The 20,385-nt window shown below is 43.3% G+C and overlaps 1 protein-coding gene across 3 annotated transcripts in view; it reads right to left on the minus strand.

Annotated features, from left to right (window-relative positions):
• nectin1b (nectin cell adhesion molecule 1b) overlaps positions 1–19,622 on the minus strand; it is a 139,760-nt gene extending 120,138 nt beyond the window's left edge. For 2 of the 3 annotated variants that reach the window (XM_069161158.1, XM_069161160.1), the window contains exon 1: positions 18,765–18,856. In XM_069161158.1, the coding sequence (XP_069017259.1) occupies positions 18,765–18,816 (52 nt within the window). In that variant the 5' untranslated portion in view covers positions 18,817–18,856. Of the gene's footprint in view, positions 1–18,764 lie in introns of all 3 variants that reach the window. The other variant, XM_069161159.1, reaches the window with a different exon arrangement.
• Positions 19,623–20,385: the final 763 nt, after the last annotated feature.

The raw sequence follows: 20,385 nt of genomic DNA on the forward strand, positions 1-20,385 counted from the left end.
CTGCTGGGAAAGTGAAAAGTATTTTTGATCACCATTCAAAAGAATCTCAAAAAAACTGTAGAAAAATATTCTACAGATGCTTTTTATATCAACAAAGTAAACTTGTCAAAACCTTTCGACGTGTTTCAGGACATTTCATAATCATGGGAGCCAGTGTGATGTGAAAACTATATTGAGAATAGTATTATAGGAAACCTTAAAGAGTTTTTTTCAAAACACTAATCCTGTAAGATTACAGCCTTCGGCTGATACAGTAACTGCACAAGCAAAAATACAAAACCGGTCTCAACACACCTAAGCAAGAAAGACAACTTTGCAAATGGCAAGGCTATGTAATCTGACAATAGTGGAGAGGCTTGTCTGAGTATCAAATGTGAGTGCAGATGTGTACTTTATGTTCAGCATTTTAACAAAAGAGTTTGGAACAGCAGTTCTCCTTCAGGGCCTCAGAGAAAGATGGAGACAAGGTAAACTGAAACGACATAATGGATATTATCATTACATTTACTCGAGGCATTTGGCTTATCCAGAGTGACAACAAGAGACAGATAATACTTCAGTTTCAAGCTCGAACACTTCAGCAGCACACACTGTTCGGGCTACAAGTGAGATTAATTATAATAGAATCGTATCAAGTCAATGCTTCTACTTCAAACTTCAAAATTAACAAAAAAGTTAAATTATTGAAAATATGAGATGGCGTTTTTAAGCTTTCTACGCAAAGACACTCAAAAATTATAATTTTCAACCGACACAAAGGGAAAGAAAAGTACGTTTCAATCCATCATCATTTCCTATCGAGGTAAAATTCCAAACATTAGAACCAGAGAGATGTCAAAAGCCATGCTGTAATGTGATTTTGGGTTGGGCCTTTAATTCAAGTCAAGCCTCTTCTCTATGGAAAACAGCCCTGTCAGGACCTGTGTGGTGGGCCTCCTCTTTGTGTCACTGTCATTTAGCATCTGCACTGGCCTGTCAAACAGAATGCCACCCTCACACTGGCTGCTCGCCCCAGTGCGAGACAGGATGCTGAACAAAGGCCCCGGGGATGATAGATGATGTTATACAACGGCCACTGTTTTTGTCAGTGAGAGGGGGGGGGGGGGGGTGTCCCTGACATCTATTGATGGATATGATTCTGAAAATACGTCAGTGTGTGAGACAAAGCCATCAGAGGCAGCAGAGACGCAAGGAAAAGAAACAAAAGCAGGAAACTGACCATATCAGCAAATATCTCGGGGATGCAAGTTAAAGATATTATCCATTACATTTTCATTCATGCAAATATTTGTTTTGCTCTCCTTCATCATTATTTTACGAACTACAAAAAGGAGTCCAGCCCAGGTCAGGAAAGCTTTTACATTTGCAGGATTTGCCGTTCTAAACACAGCGATCCTCCTGGGGAAAACCGGAGCACAGAAAGTGGTGCAGTTCAATTTTCAAAAACAGAAAACAATTGTTGAAAACAAACAGAATCTTTGCATGAGAAGAATTGTGGCCCGAGCAAAGGAAAGGCCAAGCGTCTGAACGGGTCCACCACATCAACAGAAAATCAAAAGAAGTAGACGCTACAGAGCTGCACGCTGTTTGCTTGCAGAGGGCGGTCTGGTGAAATCAGAACAAAATCAGCGTAGTGATGACACTACTCGGCACCAAAGAGGAAGAGGGAAGAGGCAATTTTAGCACTGTAGAAATAGTTCTGCAGCCCCTGCTGTTCTGACAAGAAAACAGTCTGTAACCTCCTCATCAGCGCTGGCCGTGCCCGGCCACGCCCTCCAACACCACAACCGCCATCGACCCCCACCCACGATGCATTTTCATCTGCTGAACATTAAAATGCTGCGTCTTCTCGGTGAGCTCAGCGCCCAGAGGGTTCAAGTGTGAGTCACTGCCACTGGCTGGCCTGATACACCATGACAGACCAGGCCCTGGGCAGACAGAACAAATGCCATCACGCAACACTCGGCTCACAGCGCTGCAGCGCTGCAGCGCAAAACACAGCCATTAGCTATCTAAGTAGGCAGCTGTGTCTTAGGAGATGCATTCAAAAGAGGGAATTGGCATTTTACCAAACAAACGCATCACTAGGAACTGAGGGACATGACAACAGACTTAACTGATACAACACCAGCTTGGAAAAGTCCACATTGTTTTTTGTGACAATACAACGGCGAGAAACGTCATTGATATTTCTTTGCTAGGTAACAAACCCATTCTCAAATGAGCTAAATATGCCAAAACTAGTCATTTTTGGATTCATTCTTTAAAAAAATATATGTTTTTCTTTCCTGCTGGTTGCAAATTCAGACAAAGGCAATGTGCTGCCAAGAGCCAATATCATAGAAAATCTCTGGCATATTGATGTACAACTCTGGCCTTACTCAAATACAAGCTGTCACAAGCAATACCATCTGAGTGACAATGTGAATGTCACAGATCAGTGAAGGAGAAGCAAATTTATGGAGGTAATCTTTGTGGATTGTAAAACAACAACTGAAGAAAAATGAACCAGCTGGTACACGAACAGTATGTGAAATCAGCGTCCCGAAGTTTGGAACAGAAAAGAAAAGATAATCACCAAAAACAAACCCAACTTTTGACACAAAGTCACAACAGATACGGCATCCAAAACAAATTCAAGGTGTTCTGTGACTCTTCTTTGGCTGCAGGGATATTTTGTTATTGTCATGTAGCACATATCAGAGACACTGAGCAGCATTCAGGGACTGTTTACAGAGATTCAGTGAAAAACTAATTAAAAATATTTTAAGTGTTTCAGGAACATTTCAGCGCTATTTTGTTCCGGCAATGAAAGTCTTCTCTTTCTCTCAGCACTGACAACTTTCAGCATCAGCTTAACATGCTTTCTGAACATGCTGCAGGCGCACAGGTTTGACATTTAGGCTGCAACAAGATTCCATCCCACTCTTGAAAAGATCTTTTTTTTTTTTTTTTACATACTAGCAAACACACACTGCACTTGGTGTGAAAAGCAGAGGTCAAAGAGCTGCAAAAAAAAAAAAAAGCAAGCCAAGTGTACTTTGAGTGTGACACACCTGGCAACGCTGTGACAGACCTCTAGATGAGGGTGATTAATCCCGTGGCCTGCCAGCTTTGTTTTCTTCTGGCGGCATCTGCTCCGGTAGAGCAGCACAGGCTGCAGGAGGTAATGTAGCGATGAAGAAAGCTGGCCAGCTGCAATCTTTGAAGGTCCAAAGGCTAAGACGCTGTGAGGAAGACGCCATAAGATGGACCTGCCTGTCCTGGATCAACCTTTTCCAGCACAGACTCAAAAAGACAGCGAGACATTTGTGCCAACTTGTCAACTTTGGGAGCTGCAGCTTGTAAATAAGACATTAACCTCTGTGTTTACAAGGGAGTAATGTGTTTTTCCCATTGCAAAGTGCTTTTCCATAGCAGCACAGCACTACTATAGCACACAGCTCTCTGTGAAGGATGGGCGGGGGCAGTGAGGCAAAGAGTAATAAAGCGTGTCAGTTCCTTTCTAGGGATAAAAATATTAAATCTTTCCATTTTCAGAGGAGTCCATTTTCATTTTTCACTGGTGCTTCTGCCTCTCCAGCCGACTGGAGAGGATAAAAAATGTTTCTGTCAAGGATATTTGTGCCAGGGACATCAATCAATTAGCTATAAGTGCTGAGATAAGTCTCGTTCTCATTATGTGGAAGGAAACTGCACACTGATGCTGCAGAGTGCACTTACTCATGCACACAATGAGGTCAGCACGTGACCCCCTTCAGCACCGAGGACAAATGCATCCCTTCTGTGGAGCTCTGGGCAAAGAGTTAAGGACCATCTGACTGAATCCTTAACATGTTGGCATCCTGACACATCGCGTTGGAAACACAGAGCAGCGTGTGATACTAAAAATACTCCTGCACATGCAAGATGCTCGGGAAGGACTGGATAGTATAGTTGTGTGCGTGTGCGTGTGTGTGTGTGTGTGTGTGTGTGTGTGTGTGTGTGTGTGTGTGTGTGTGTGTGTGCGTGTGTGTGTGTGTGTGTGTTAGGAAGCCCTAACACACTGCATTGTGATGCACGAGTTGCAACCACGCTGCTTGAACTCACTCCAGTCTCTTTCTTGGCCATGTTCATTGTCTCGAATACTTAAAACATGCTGTATAACAGAAGCGGGAAGAGTTAACAGTTTTCTACTAATAAATCACAAAGTGAGTCTCCCTGCAGAAAGGTTACACTTTTCTAATTAGATTTTTGTAATTCATCTTGGTTGGATGTTTCCCTGCTCACCCTTTGATTTATAACACATCAACTGGCTCTTGAATTTCGAAGCCTTGTTGATTCATAAAAGGCTGACAGCTCTTGACAGTCTCCTATAAATATTAATCATCAATCTAAAGTTCAAACCACGGTGGTAAATAATCTCAAAGACATAGCTAGTTAAGAATATTAATGAACAAAATTTAATGAATCCTCTGAATCAACAAGTAGAATAAGTCATCTCAGCCGCTGATAGCTACATCACCTGGCTTAGAGAACAGGCAATGGCACATTATGATTATCGAGAGTTGTGTGAAAGCAGCTGCATTGGAATTAATTCAGTGTAAAGCATCTCATTTTTAATTAAAACTCTTTTTTTAGCTGGGGAAGTCAGCTGAGAATTTTTTTTATTTACAATGATGACTTTTAAAAAAAGACAAACACAGCCTGCATATTCAGACCTCAAACCTGTTGGAGGACATTCTAGACTCTGCAGAGATAGAGGAATAATCAACAATTATGTGGATTAAAATCAGCTCGCATTATCGTGAAACAGTAATGCCTGTAATCCTCTGGTTATTCGTAAAGTTTACTTTCACATCCAGCTCGTGAATTTCAGTACTGTCTTTATGACTAGCTCAACAAATGAGTCTACACATGCAGCACAAAGGGCTTATTCATGCCCGGGAGATCGTGCTAGTCATCCTTGAAATACCTTCGATTAAAAATATAACACAGCCTTTAAATGGTTGCTTTCATTGGTTTGCCTCTTAAATTTCCACAGGCCTTACAAATAAAAAAAGAAATAAATAAAAGATTTGTCAGATGAGAACTCTGTTAAAGGTGTGTGGGAAGGTAAACCTCAAAGGCGCACAGATAAGCCTTTCATTCCTGGTTTTTGTTTATCTTGCAGGTAAATTTAAAAGGATATCATTCATTATTAATAATACAAACTCTTAGCTAAACTTAGTTTTGGAGACATTCTTTGTGCTAGTGTTAAATAAATCAGACCTTTGCACCATGGGTCACCTTGCCAATTCAAAACTATTATTCCCATGCTCAACAGTGAAATCCTCCTCAGTAGGCTTCTATTGTTACCCTATCATACCAATGACGGACTGTTTTGCACAGTGCTTTTAGACGACATCATCCATCCATCCCTTTTACATTTTTTTCAAAAAGAATACCGCTCGCCTACAGTTGGCCCACTTTCCTTTACATACACGGTATGTGATCATCTTCACAGCCAGCTCCTCCTGCTGCGGTTTGTACGTTTATTTTATATGGTGATTATGATCGAGGATGTCTGACTGTGCTTCAGCTTCTTCTAAAACATATCAAGAAATTTTCCGTTTGCTGTTCTAATCTTGGCAAAAGCGAAGCGGCCCACGCTGACTGAAAGTCAAAGGGAAACATTTAGCTGATTCAGTGCTAATGTACTGCAGAGGAATTATGGAAAACACTGCTTTCACCAAACCATTTAAAGGACAGAAGTAATCGATGTGGATTTTATACGGAGAGATTGTTTTATTTCTTGTAGCCAATTATTATACAAATACATCATTTTTGTGCAAATATAACTTGATAATGTCCTGTTTATAACATTTTATCACTGTATGTCAAAGAAAAGGTGTGTGTGTGTGTGTGTGTGTGTGTGTGTGTGTGTGTGTGTGTGTGTGTGTGTGTGTGTTTGTGGCAAGTTATGATAACTTATCGAGTACAAACAGGGTGAGTCAATTATCCCGAATAATCAAATAAAGCATACTGACGTCCCTGAGCAAGCAACAACGTCTTAATCTGTGCGGTAAGTAGCTGTATGCTCTGATGGCACCGAGTCTCCGCTTGATGGATTCTCTGAGCTCAAAGCGTAAAAAGCAGTTGTGGATGTCAAGATTGCCCTCGACACTCATTCACCGATGATCAATTTCCTATCCTCCCTCCTCTGGCCTGCCCTCACATATCAGCATCAATCCAACACAAGTAAATACAGTGAGTGGCTTAATGCATTTTCCTCTCCAGGGATTCTGCAGACCTAAATAGCATTGGGAGGGTAAATAAATAAATACATATTTTGTTAAGTGGTGGAGTGGATTGCATTCTGTTGAATGGTGAACTTCCTTTCTTCCTCTTTCCAAAGAGGGGATGACATTTTCTTTTAGTGCATGCTTTTGAGCATAAACAGCCATTGACGTGGCTGCAGAGGGGAATCTGGAACTGGATGATCCTAAAAGTAGCGATACAGCTCAGGTCAATTAAGTAGAGGAGGCAGGTGTTCCAACAAATCAAGCGGCATGACTGTCATGTCAGCATTTGCACTCGAGGAGGGCTCCTTTAACGCGGCCTCGAAATGAAAATGGCTACAGCTAACCAAATCCATCCTCAGTGCTCTACAATGACACGATCCTTCAGAAAGATAGTTTATTTCCCATCACGGCAGCAGTCATGTCAAGCTATAAATGTGCTTCCCCCACTGGCAATGACACGAAGGACAAACAAAAGAAGTTTGAACCCAGTTTGGCAGGACTGGCTGGGTGAACTTTTACTTGGTCACTCTTTGACAGCTTCATACGATCTGGGTAATCTCTCCGAACACGTAATCTAGCGTGGTCCCCAGAGAGCACAGCGGTTCTCACCCCACCTCTGCACAGCAGCGGCTGGATAAGCTGTGATAGGACGGAGGGCACGGTAGCAAATACAACACACCCAGCACCTGACATCATGACCTTAACTGGAGAGCAGGCTGACAGACGGGTCTCTCTAGCTTTTCACACTGCTGAAAAAAAAAGAAAAAAAGACCAGGTCCAATTACAGGCACTGGGTACATTGTCTTGTTAACTTCAGCTCTGACTGTACATTTGGGCAGCTCAGAGATCAAGCGCTCTCAAGGGTTTAAATTGACGGAGCTACCTTTTTCCGCTGTCACAGCCTCCAGTGCTTCTCTGTCACTGGTGGGTGATGGAAGAGCGAAATAAGCTGTCTGAGACATCTATGCAGATGGTGACGGCATCAAAGTCTGCTTATTCTGACAGCCTTCGTAGGAGGTCTGACTCTTGTTTAGCAATCTTGTAGAAACACACTGTAACTCCGACACCACAGTCTCGTTGAATTTCATGGAAGACGTGCACACCTGCCGTCCTAGTTTAGTATGTCTGCCATGACGTATTGACGACGTCCCCGGGTCACATACACAACTAATGAAGTCATTGCAGCCTGCAGCAGCCCTACTGGTAGACCTATGTTGGTAGTAATGCTGCTTATTGACAACAATTCAGATTAGTGATGAATCATTTAGGTCATTCAACAAGTTAAAATACCTTTCAGCATCAGTGTGTGAGAAGCCTGTGGATGAAAAGTGGAAACAGTCAGAGCTCAGCGACAGCAGCTGCATTTGATCCAAACTCCACCAGATTGCTAATTAGGTATTGACCTATAAATGGCACTTCAGAAATGACGGCTACCAATATTGACCTTTTAGAGGAGGAGTAAATATAACGACCGTTTCCCAAAGCTCAGCCGTGTGGACGTACCAGAGGTCAATACCAAGACTCCATTAAAAGGACGTTTAAGTCAAACATTTTCCTGGAATGAAATGCCCCATTTTTCTGTGAGGCCAAATGATCCGGTGGACCAGATGAGGGAAATCTGAACGCTTAAACAATGTGCAGGGCAGGTTTGGAGCAAGTGCAGCTGACACTGAGGGGTGACTTAACTGTGCAGACCATAGCTCTGAAATATGCCTTGAGTATTAATTGGAAACACAGCACAACTGCTTCCTTACTGAGGCGTGTCATTGGAGAGGAAATAAGCAGGAGCAGCAGAATATACAAAGGCACTCAAAGGGATAAAAGAACACAGCTCAGTATGATCAGAGCAGGCAGATGAGATGCCGCTAAATAGACATCTGACTGAGGCGACACAATAATCAAAATACAGACAAATAGCCTTTTGTCTAAAAATGCCCTTACAACAAAAATACAAAGTAATTTGTAATACTCAGGAAACTTTGTTGTCCTGAGGAATCATCATTCATTTGAAAACGTTCCACATAAATCCAAACCCACACAATAAAACTTTTTTAATTTTTCTTGAAATTTCTAGCTCACTCGTGGCGTCAGATAAAATCCATGTATTCCAAATGTAATTAATTCCACGGTTCAAGTTCAATTGTGAGCTCAAAATGCTGTGTTGCTCTTATTGTTTAGGGGAATCTGTCGGGGCTTATTTGGGGAAAAAGTGGTTCATACACATCTATCATACAGGTGCAGTATTGCACTATCAAAGGGCGCCTCATGGTGCAGTTGCGGTGCCCCTTTGACTGCCCAACACACCCTACCCCCATTCCCTGACCTCCATTTCCCTGTTGGTCAGTCCACAGCAAATCCGAAAAGCCTCCCAGCATCTCCATGGCGACGGGCCTCAGTCGAGCAGATGGCCTCAGTGTGCCGCACGGCAATTAAAGAGGGAGCGACGAGCGGGGAAAAGAAAGTGGGTCAGGATCAGGGGGGAGCAGGGCCGGCAACGTGAAGCTGCCTCTGCCTCAGGCTTGCGCACAGACGTATGCATTTGCGCACTCAGCGGAGCACACGTGCGCACACACACACACACACACACACACACACACACACACACACACACACACACACAGGCAGGCAGGCACCGTGTGTTTATGCATCAGTACACCTCTTCCTGGGTCTTCCCAGCAAAAACAAATACACACCCCACGCCAGTCACAAAGAATCAGCAGTGTGAGAATGAAAAGAGGAGTTAGGGCGAGCGGGAAGTGCGGCGCACAACAAACTCCCCCTGAATCTGGACAGAGAAACTTCCTCCACAATAACACAGGCAAATCCCACGACCACATCAATACGATTAACCCTTGAAGTCGCATATGCTGACCTACAGAATAACCCCCCGTTCTTTATATCACTTCCACTGGAGCACAACTCACTCAGGGCAGGAACTATTTCCTTTTTTTTCCAAGCTTAACCAAAAATGTCACAAACAGCAAGGATGAAACACACCCATGGCGATGTGGGGCGAATCCAATCAGTTTCATACCCTGACTACTTTCATCGCATATTGAGCAGTCTATTGAAACATGCACTTCCACTGCTTGTAGACTTGGACCCACTTGTTATAAAAGATCTGATTGAGCTGCGACTCACTCATTACTCAAATTAAGGAAAGCTTTAATTAAACTCATTTAGCAGACAATATGATCTTTAGCACATTACGGCACTGGTAATTGAATTTACTTCTATGTGTCACGATATTCTCACTATTATCCAACGAGCAGCGCATTTGTTTGAAGATAGCTTTAATGGAGAATGTGAGTTGGTTTTGGGGGGTCCGCTGGCTTCCCGCACAGACACAAAAAAGGACTTAATGAGCTGGAAAAAATTGAATGAACTTTTATTTGCTCGAGTCTTTTCTTCCAGCGAGCGGTGGAGCTGCGAAGAGGAACTACAGCCAAGAAGAGTATTTCAAGGCAAACTAGACTCACCTTTGGAACGAAGCCTCATTTGGGGACAGCGTGACCTGCCATAAACTCCCATCCCCCACTGAGTCTGCATGTAAATCTCAATTCTCTAGTTTCCTTTTTGCTCTTTACACTCAGGCTGTTTTTCTTTCCCCCCTTCGTGACAGTTTCTTTTTTTTTTTTAACATAATTTAGGAAGGTCCTTAAACCCATTCTGCAGAACAGTAGAGTAAAAGTCTGCAGGCGGTTAGTGGGAAGGTATGTTAAGGGGTTTCATTTCTGTATTAAACAGCCGAGTCAAGTCACTCCATTTGCGAAAGAGGAAGATTTGATCCAATTTAATTTTAATTTTAATTTTCATGATTCTGACAAAGAAAGTACAGCATCAGGAAACAGCGCAAACCACTGCATCCATCTGAAATGAATACTTACAGCGTTGGTTCTCGTATGAACAGAGCATATGGTTAAAGCGGGGGAAGAAGTTTGATTGTGTTGAAAGTAGTGCGTGGCATGTGATGCAGTGTTCAGGGTGCAGGTCAGTGAGTGGGCGTTCTTGTGGCCACTTACATCTGCATACGTATATTCATAGAAATGTTGTAACTCGTACGGTCGTCACGTGGGCGAAAGGATGGGAAACCCTTGACCCTCCCAGCCTTCTCTCTCTCTGTCCCCGACATGACATTTGGCTTCTTCACGGCTTCAACTGACAACCGCTGTGAACTACAAAATGGCCCTGCGTGGTTCCTTCGTTGGTATCAAAGCCCTCTCCAGATCCCTGACTGGTTAATTCCACTTGCAACCCCACAGCCAAGCAAGACATGTGCTGCCAAAGTGGAAGCTCCCATGTGGAAACCCCTGGCAAAGTTATTCAGCTCGGTGAGTGAGGAAGACGAGGAAGGGAGCTGGGTGGGTGGGTGAGGGGGAGAGGGAAGGGGAGGGAATACCGGAGGCTTTTTCTCTCTCTCTCTCTTTCTCTCTCTCTCTCTCTCTCTCTCTCCCTCCCCCTCCCCCCCCCAACTATTCTGCATTAGAAATTATTACCTTCAGGGGAAATAGTAAAAAAGTAATCCAGACGAAATGTTAATGCACACTGGTAAGCAGATTGAGGTCAACTATGGAGTAAATCTTTCTCCAAGTTTTTCTTATTCCCAAAACCTGAACTTTGACAATCTGCTCCAAACCTAAACCCAGAGAGTTTCCATCAACCTGAAAACTTTATTATATTGTGTTTTACAACATTGGAAATGTGATCATTTTGTCTGACACTTTCGAAAACAATGTCACTCTTCAAAACTAACAAATAGCTACATTAAAAAAACAACAACAAACATACCCAAAGTTTATAGTCTAAACCCGACCACTATCAAAGATATACTCGCTTCACCATAAATATTGGCTGACAGACAAACTTCCGTGCATTTATTTGCAACAATAAATGTTTTACATATATTTCAATTTGACCTTCATTGTTTCTAAATCTGACCTTATTTTGCTGAATTCTAATTGTTTACTGTTTAAAATCTATAAGTACATCAACTGGCTGTCATATTTTGATATAACATTTAACGGTTTACTTTAAAATAGTTTTCCTCAGACATATCTTGATTGCAACCTAAAATAATTTCTATGTATCTTATATGTTATATGGTCATGTGAAATAATGAAATAGTTGAAAATATTAACACCCACCAGAATAATACATTGGACTCAACAATACAAAGGATAATAAAGGAAGGTCGGGTACAGCGGCAGGTCCTCATATGGGAGACTTTCTTTCCAGCCAGCCAGTTCCTAAATTAATGCATTGTGTGTGCATTTTCCGTGGCGCAGACTTTAAGTGTGGAGGGTATGTGCACATCTTGTATTAATGGTAATGAGTCTCTTTGGTCAATGTTCACATAAGCTGCACCTAATAAATACCAGGTATGAACGTAATGCATATTCCCCTTTTCTTCTTTTTACTGGCCCATTATGTATCTGTAACAGAGTGGACTGCATTTAGAGGAGTAAATATAGTTGAAGCACAGCACAGCCCACCAGATAAGAGTTTCTGAAGTTGCAGTGCTGATGCAGACTCAGTCTATGACAGCTCTATATAGCGAGATAAGTAGAACTCTTTTGTCGCCCTGGGGTGGGGCGCGTGGTTATATTACTCACCTACCAGCCCACCTCTTTTTCACACTCATTTAAATCCCAAATCTACTGATCGCCACAAATCCTGCAACGGCAGCTGAATAATAGAGAGGACATTCATCAAGGGGGCGGAGGCCATTTGGGACACCTGACTTTCTGAAAACAATGCAACGTCGGAGTAAAATTCGGCCGGGCTCAAAACTGTCGAATCAATAACAGACTACATTAGCTGCTTTGCATAGACCCTGCTAACTAAATGGAAGGATCAATGCCAAACTGCAGTCCATCTGCATGTTTCTCTTCATCCCTCTCACGGCAAAAGCTGAAGGCCGAGCACTAAAAACGGGCAATATGAAGAATTTCAACCTCTCGTGTCGGTCGATCTCAATTGCGCAAATAATTACAAGCCCTGGGAAGCTTTGTGCGAGCTGTGACGCAAGTGCACGAATGAAAGAAATGTTCACATAGCAAAGTCCTTTTGAAATAAGCCGATATAAAGGCAATAGGTGAAAACCTAAATGAAAGGCACTGGGAGAAATATGAGCTGATCTGTTATCGGTCATATTTTGATAGTCTGTCTGCACAGGACGAGGTCACTAAGGAGCTTTGCACCAAGCTGCCGCACACTGGGAGCTTAGCTATATGTCAGGGAGAATAAACAAAGCTGTGTTTTGGAAGTGCCCCCCCACCCACCCACCCAACCCACCCTCATATTACCAACTCTGCTGTTGTATACACACACGCCCTCCCCCCCTCCTCCCCCTTCTCTCAATCCCATTTACAACCAGGCTGTTGCTTTGAAGCAGTCAGCTACCGGAGAGATATCAGTGCAGAATATTAAATGAGCGAACACCATCACTCATTAAAAAGGGAAACATTTCATGAAACAAACCTCCTTTTGTATCAAGTGCTAACCAAGCCGACACTCAGCACGCACCATTCCCAAAGGCAGAGCGAGGAAACAGCAGAGAGGAAAGGGGTGAAGAAAGGTGGAAGGAGGGAAGAGGTACACCACAAGCTTTTAGAAAGTAAAAGAGAAAAATGTAACGTTGCGGTAGGAGATCGGCTCTGTGCCTCGTGAAAGTCTTAGCGGCGCGTCCCAATGATACAAATTCCGGTGCTATTTTAAATCTGAACATTCTCGCAACGACAGATTGAAATAGCTGCTTGAAATGTTGGAAATTTTCATTTAAATGTGTTCTTCTCGCCAATATTTGATTTCAGCTTGACCCTGGAGGTGTTTATCAGTGGATGGCATGTGCAGTGGGTGGGCTGCAAGGCTCGTAATAGGATTGACAGATATGTTTTTTTCAAGGCAGTATGGATGTTTTCAGTCAGCAGCTAGAGACAGTTTGTGCACACAGTCAGTGTTTCACAAGTTGACCTGTTTGGTCGTAAATCTGGAAAGATTTCAGAATTTTCATGAGAAATGTGCCCTTGCCGAATGGAAATCCCTAAATATTGAGCAGTAAGTGTGTCAAAAACACAAGAGATCTCCAACGATGCCAAGAAAAACAGGTCTGTCCAATCCATTAAAGCAGAATCCATTGCTATGTTATAAACCCCTGCTGCTGTTGAACTATTGAACGTTACAACATTACTGGCTCTAACAGTGGAATCATCAAATACAGGCAAAGAGAGGAACTTGGATTGAGTTTACAGCCTATACTGGTCTAATATGTCAGCCACCTGACACATCGGTCTGGCCCAAGACGGTAAGAGGCAGAGCTGCAGGTCAGCTATTGTCAAAAGACTGCACAAGTCAGCACAAAATTCAACTGAGTCTATCAGCAGAGAACATGGCAACACCGTCAACTGGTCCGTCAAGTTTTAAAGGTACACCTCAACCCCCCTCAACTCGTTCAGAAAGTAGAGCCGCGAGAGAAATACAGAAATGTTGGTCCTGCCGAGATGACCGCGATGAGCACCCAACAGAAGAAATCCTCAAACTGATCAAGCCAATTGGGTGGCAGAACGAGCAGCGTATGTTTCCTGTGACACTGTTTGTTGGTGTGGGTGGGGGTGGGGAGGGCTGATCAGATCTGCATCATTTTAAAGGCATACAGCACCTTAGTGGGAAGACCAGTAATTATCCACTCGCTCAATCGCTGATCAGCCCATGACTAAATGCCCCAGGTGTAAACCCAGAAAAAATGAGCAAAGAGTGGTATTCCCATATGGCTTCTTCTTTCAAACCAGTGAAGCAAAAAGTATGAAGCGACTGCAGAAAAAAAAACGTTCAAATGATGCTTTGAGGGCTCCATTCAATTCTCACGGCATCTGAGAAAAACTCTGAAATGGATGCAGTTTCTGTAAAGAAATAAATATAATTTACTTTAAATTGAAATGACTGATTACCGGTTGTAACTATAGTAACGGAGCACTAAGGGATAAACAGCACCGAGAAAGTCTCAGAGCGATTGGCAAGACAAGACAGTGTCTCGTGAAAACAGTGCAGACTGTCAGAATCCCTCCAACAAGGGAGATTATTTGCTTTCTCTTCTGAGGGAGATTTACATCAACTCAGGAACCACAAAAAAACATGTTCTAAGATGCTGAAACAGCTATCTGACAAATGGCGAGGAAGATACGGAACACGTGTAGCTAGTCAATTCTGTTCTCCTTCTCAAGTGAAGAACAGGAATTTTAACCATTTAATCCCTTGACAAGAATCAGCTAAACAAGAAGAGAGAGACTTGACAGATTAATGCCATATCAGAAAAGCTTAGGGCTTCATCTGATCCCGCTCATTGATTTCCTTGTTCCCTTACTTTGCTGATACTGCGATTTCAATCGAAACAGAGACGAATTTCAACGATTTTAAAGCGTAACATTACAGCTGCGGCTTGATGATCCGTGTGTTTTCCATCCTGATCCAGTATGGTGACTGTCTGGTGTGAAGACAGGAAATGACAGGAGAGAACACCCGACAGTCACCGTACACCAAAATAAAATGATCAAATGAAAACACTGCATGTGATACTGAACTGCATGTTCTTACAGAACAAGCTATCCGGTAACCTTAGACAGCTGTTGTCTGGGACAAACATGACTTGTGATATTTCACTAAACTTCCCTTTTTCCGAAAATAGCTTCATTCAGTGACGGGGGATCAGATCCAAACTATTTCATCATCACAGAGACATGCACAGGAGCTGAACTCCCCACTCGAGGCCTTGAAACGCTCTTCCATTCCCCATCATGACAAAAATCCTGCATAGACACTGCAGACTCCAAACAGTCCGGGAGGTGAACTTAATTCAACATTCATTCAGTCTTCAATACTATTTGTGCAGTCTTCTGCATGCAGGGAACACTCCATTTTGTCATATTCCTTCCATTATTTAGGTTCAGTGCGTATTGTCATGTTTTATTCATGTATTTTGTGATACGCAGTCTTTATGCAGACACCACAGGGGCTGGAAATGTGCATCATGGACATACAAAGAAAGGAGAAATGTGCCTCTCGGATCAACTGATACGTAAAATCACTTGTTTGAGAACAGCTCCTTAAATTAATGAAGGGGCACTTCATTTCCAAAATAGCAGCAGACACAAAAAAAAACCCCGAATCTCCACTTTACACAGGCATTTCACGCAGTGTTTCGAGAAGGATTTGCTAAAGAGTTGACAGCGGAACCACAATGAGCTAAATGCTGAGCGAGATGAAGTTTGAGTGGCCAAGTGCCTTCATTAGTTCCTACGGTGAAAGCGAAGCTTAATCTCCTGTCAGCTCCCCTCAAGCTAGTCTCCCAGGACTCGGAGCGCTCTCTCCCATCCATCACCTCAGCGGGGACCAAAGGGAGACTCCCCAAAGCAATGAGGATCAAAGCTATTTGCATTCACACTCAAACCATCAAGGCCCAACAATCCCGTGGTGACACTCTCCATTTCATTGTATCACAACTGTCATCCAAATGAAATGCGGGATGCCACGGCCCAGCAATTATAGTTTTTTTTGGGGGGGGGGGGGTTTCAAAAGAGAGAAGAAATTAACAAAGTCAAAATGCTAATTTCAATGTTTCAAAGACCAGCAGCTTTCCTTCCGTGATGTATCAGAGGAAAGTGACAGTTTCAGTGCTCAAACATCTATTTCAACACCGGCTATGAACGCGACTGTAATTCTGCTGCGACCCCCCCGACTCCTCAATAAATCAATCCAACTGAAGTGCATGACATTTCAAACACTAACGTACACTTCAGCGTGCTTCAAATGTGTGTGAAGAACAAATGCACGCTGCTGCAGCACAGCATGGGACCATTTGTCAAAAGTCAAATCAACTGTTGTTTGTCAGCCTTTCATGACGAGCTCGTGCATAGATAATCAGATGGTTAGGATCTGCAAGTAAAACCTCAAGAGCTGGAACAATAAAGCTTCATATCAACACAAAACATGAAACATCCCTTGCTATTCTGATCTCTCAGGGGATGTCATGTGAGAGTGAAAGCAACAAACGCAGCTAAAGGTCAGTGACACTCAAAATATTGCAGCCGTGTTGTGATAGTACAGAGAAGCTCGCTTCTAAGAATGCAAGAGAAACTCAAATATGAGAAGCTGCCTGAAATGCCCGACAGAACGGAACTAGGAGTCTGCAGCAGAATGATTTTAGCGTGCACACTGCCAAGTTATTACAAAGATTATAATTCACAGCTACACAATTTCCAATCCTGAATAATAGCGCAATTAAAGTTGATGTTGGTCCACCATTCATAGTTCATTTCCCAAACGTTAAATCCAACTGAGAGGAGGAATTAGAGCTAGAAAATCCCTTTATCCCAGCGCTTAGAGTGATATCTATATGGGCTCGTAGTGCACCGGCACCCGAGGATGGAGCCAAGCCATAAACAACCACCTGGTTGCTAACTCAATTCACAGTCAATTAAATATCAGTCTGGAATACAGAAGAGACTGAGAGCTAATATAAGAACACAGGAACAGAGCTGCTGTTATTATTCACAGATCCATTATTCTCAATGTTCCCTTTATTTGATAATCTATTTGGCAAGCAGCTCTGAATATTTCCGCGTTTATGAATTTGGCACCGTTGTGTTTTCCACAAATGGTTATTACCATGACAAGCACAAATGGTTTCCCCATGTGGACAACTGCAACAGGGTTTACAGCCACTTGCATTCGTTGGGGGCCCTTCCCACACGTTTGTGCTCTGGAAATGAAGGAAAAGTCTGGAGCATGTTGTATATCAATTAGGCCATTAACAGACAGCGGGCATTTATGGCAACACCCTTTAACCTCAGGGGTGAAAGAGCAGATTCTTGTTTTTGCATGTCAAAAGAGATGGGCCCAAACAACAGCTGAAATAAAAACTTCCAAAGCTCCTCTGCTCATGAAGATGTCTGGACACATTAATTATGTAGGTATTTTGGTTTTAAATAAATTACAGGGATCCCCCCCCCCTGCAAAAAAAAAAAAGAAAAAAGAAAAAAAAAAAAAAAAGCATTTTCATACAATGACTAATTAAGCTTCGAAAACACCTCCTGCTTGACTCGTATAAGTTGATTCCAAGTTAATTTAAGTGCAGTTTTTGAGACATGTTTCCACTCCCTTGATTGAACAGCTTCAAAAGATTTCCACCACGAGTCCCAAGGGAACCAGTTAATCCTGATCTTCTCCACAAGCAAAGGGATCATCTCAATATAAATCAGACAGGGCTTTTGATCAAAGTATTCAATCGGTCTGAAGCACATGACGCCATCAGGAGCCTCGCTGCAAACAAGGTCCACATCATGGTTGTTCACAAGCTCAAAGCAGTTCAAAAAAAAAAAAAAACTGGAAAAATATTCCGAGAAAAGCCTTCAGTCTTATTAGACTCAAAAGGGATCACCGGAGTGAGACCACCAAAACAATACATCAACTAAAGATGACAGTCTGTCGGAGAAAATGAGCCCATCAGTACATGATCTGACATTTCCTGACCACACTTGACCCTTTTCCATTTCTTTCTTAAAATGTGGGGCGCTGGACAGAATTTAGCCGTCCAAGATGTAAACAAACCAGTAAACCTTCAGCTAAGCCTTCAAAGCCGTTTGCCTAATGGACCACAAGCATGCAGGAAGACATGCTGTTTTGTTGACGGCCTGTTTTGTTTTCCAATTAGAAGGTTGTCAATATAACCAGTATACTGATGCCACTTCCAATAACAGTCAAACGCGCCTATTACGCGTGTGTTTAAATAATTAGGCCCAGATGATCAATGACATAGTAATACTCCATTAATCCATTTATTAAGCAGCAGTGTCTCCATCAGCACCACCAGCCAGCCCAAAACACGGGGAGCTGGCCTCAGACTGACTGAGAGTCAAATGGCATCACATCCCCAGTGCCTCCTCAGAGGGAATAAGAAAACAAGAGTTTCAAATAAAGGATTTGGAAAGAGCTTCTATAATGAGTCCTTATATTCTAATTATTTTATTATTCAACGAACAGCCAGGAGCGGAAGAAAACAGGTTTCAATTATCATTCCAGAGCACTCTGTGTTTCCGAGCTGCCATTATAAAAATGAAATATTGGAAAACTTGAAGGCTGCTGGCCGGCACGGCTCGCACACACCGCCATCTGCCTGCTGTCACGGTAAGTTCATTGTTTGGCAGCCAAATAAGTATTCTGCAGTCGTTTTTGAGAGGGTTGGATTCTAAGACAGAAAACACTTTCCAATCTTCTCTCAGCCAGTCGCACATCTTGTTGCAAACCACAAACCACGATTTGATTAATCGATCTTCATGCATTAATCAAGTATCTGTCATTACGGAACACCATGTAGCACACACACACACACACACACACACACACACACAGAGCAGAGAGGTCATGATAAAATAAGGCTGATGATTTCCCCCCCCCCCCCCCACACACACACACACACACTCCTCCTGAAGTCTGTCCACTGCGGCTTACCTTGAATGTGCAGCGCCAGCAGGAGTGCCCATATCCCCGCACACATCGCCATGGCACCTCAACTATCCGGATCTTGTCTGATAACCTGGTAGCAGCTGGACGGGGCTCACTCGAGACGACAAAGACCACGCATGCAACTTCTGCAAATCCCACTTCGGCCCCAACTCGTCGACCTCCTTCACTGAGCAGTGGGAGACTTTCGCAAAACTAGCGCTTCTGTGTACCAAAGCATCAATTTCTCTCTGCGGCGGTTCCCTGGCTGGCGGAGAGTTTGCAGTAAGGAGAGCCTGGCTGGGTCCCCGCAATGAGATCCGAGCGGCTGCAGATCTGCCGTTGGGGTGATGAAGTGGGGTTTTTTTTTTTAGAAAATAGCGGCCGAGGAGAGATGGGAGAGTTGGGTTCTTATGAAAGCAGCTCTTCCAGTTTAACCATGCAGCCTTTGTTGCTCCATCCACCGCAGCGGCTGCAGAAGTCTCTCTCCCCCCTCTTCCAGCGTTGTGAATCAGAGGTAAAGTGGGCGGGAGGTCCTCGGTCGATGCCGTGCTGGGAACTTTCCAACACTTGGGAGAGTTCTTCCGTCGCTTCTTCTTTTTTCTTTTTTTTTTTTATACTGCACCTAACAGATTATCTGCGGGCACCTTTCCCGTTTTAGTTCCGTAAGTTCCCGGTTTGTCGCGTCTGCGGCCGCCGCCGGCTGGAGGAATCGGCACACCAGGACGGTGAAGTTGTTGTAACTCTGGAAATGGAGGGATCGGTTCCCCCTCTTTTCCTTGGTTTCTTTTGGATGAAATGTAGCTTAGCTTTGTCCCGCTGTGCGCATCGGCCCGCTGATCTGCCACCACAGTGTGCTGCTGACTATCGCTGACGCTTTGCGAGAGATTGGGATCGGGTGACGTTGTGCAAGGGAGGAGCCTGGATTGTCCTGCAAACAGCAAAAGCATCGCCGCGTAAAATTACAGCAGCCGAAAAGCCCCCGAGCAAGGGACTGTGAACTTTTCTTGCTCGTCGAAGGTCTTAAAAATGACACGTTTGGAGCAGAAGGTGATAAAATTGCGCGCAAAGGAAAAACAATTTTAGGAGGATAAAGATAGTCACGAAGAGGAGACTGAGGTGTGTGGGGGAGGGGGGGGAGGAGGGGGAGGGATGTGGGATGAGAACAGCCGCACTGCCTGTACAGACAGGATGTGTGAAATAATGCAATCATCAATCTGCTCATACTGAAAACGCCCGAAGGGCCCACAGAGCCACCAAAACTGGTGACGCTTGATTTTCTGTCTGATGGGAAAAGTGAGAAAATGGGATTCTGCGGTGACTTAAATAAATATTAAGAGTATATCCTTTCCTCATGGGAAGGTTCACTGAACCAAGCTTTGATAATCGTAACTCGGCAGATGAGTATGCAGACTGTGAAATTAAGGACAAAATGTATTACAAATATTTATTCTGTCCAAGTAAAAAAAAAAAAAAAAAAAAAAAAATTCACGAAATCAAATGACATGAGCATGACATTTTATTTTCACATCATCCAGTGGCCACATGTGCAGCATATCATAAGATACAGTCAGGTGGTGCACAGGTAGTGTTAAACTAAACAGATTAGTATTCTACTAACTTCGATCTA

The sequence above is a fragment of the Embiotoca jacksoni genome, unplaced genomic scaffold (genome assembly GCF_022577435.1).
Source record: "Embiotoca jacksoni isolate LCO1_2020_lvr unplaced genomic scaffold, fEmbJac1.0.p SCAF_28, whole genome shotgun sequence".
Lineage (NCBI taxonomy): Eukaryota > Metazoa > Chordata > Actinopteri > Embiotocidae > Embiotoca > Embiotoca jacksoni.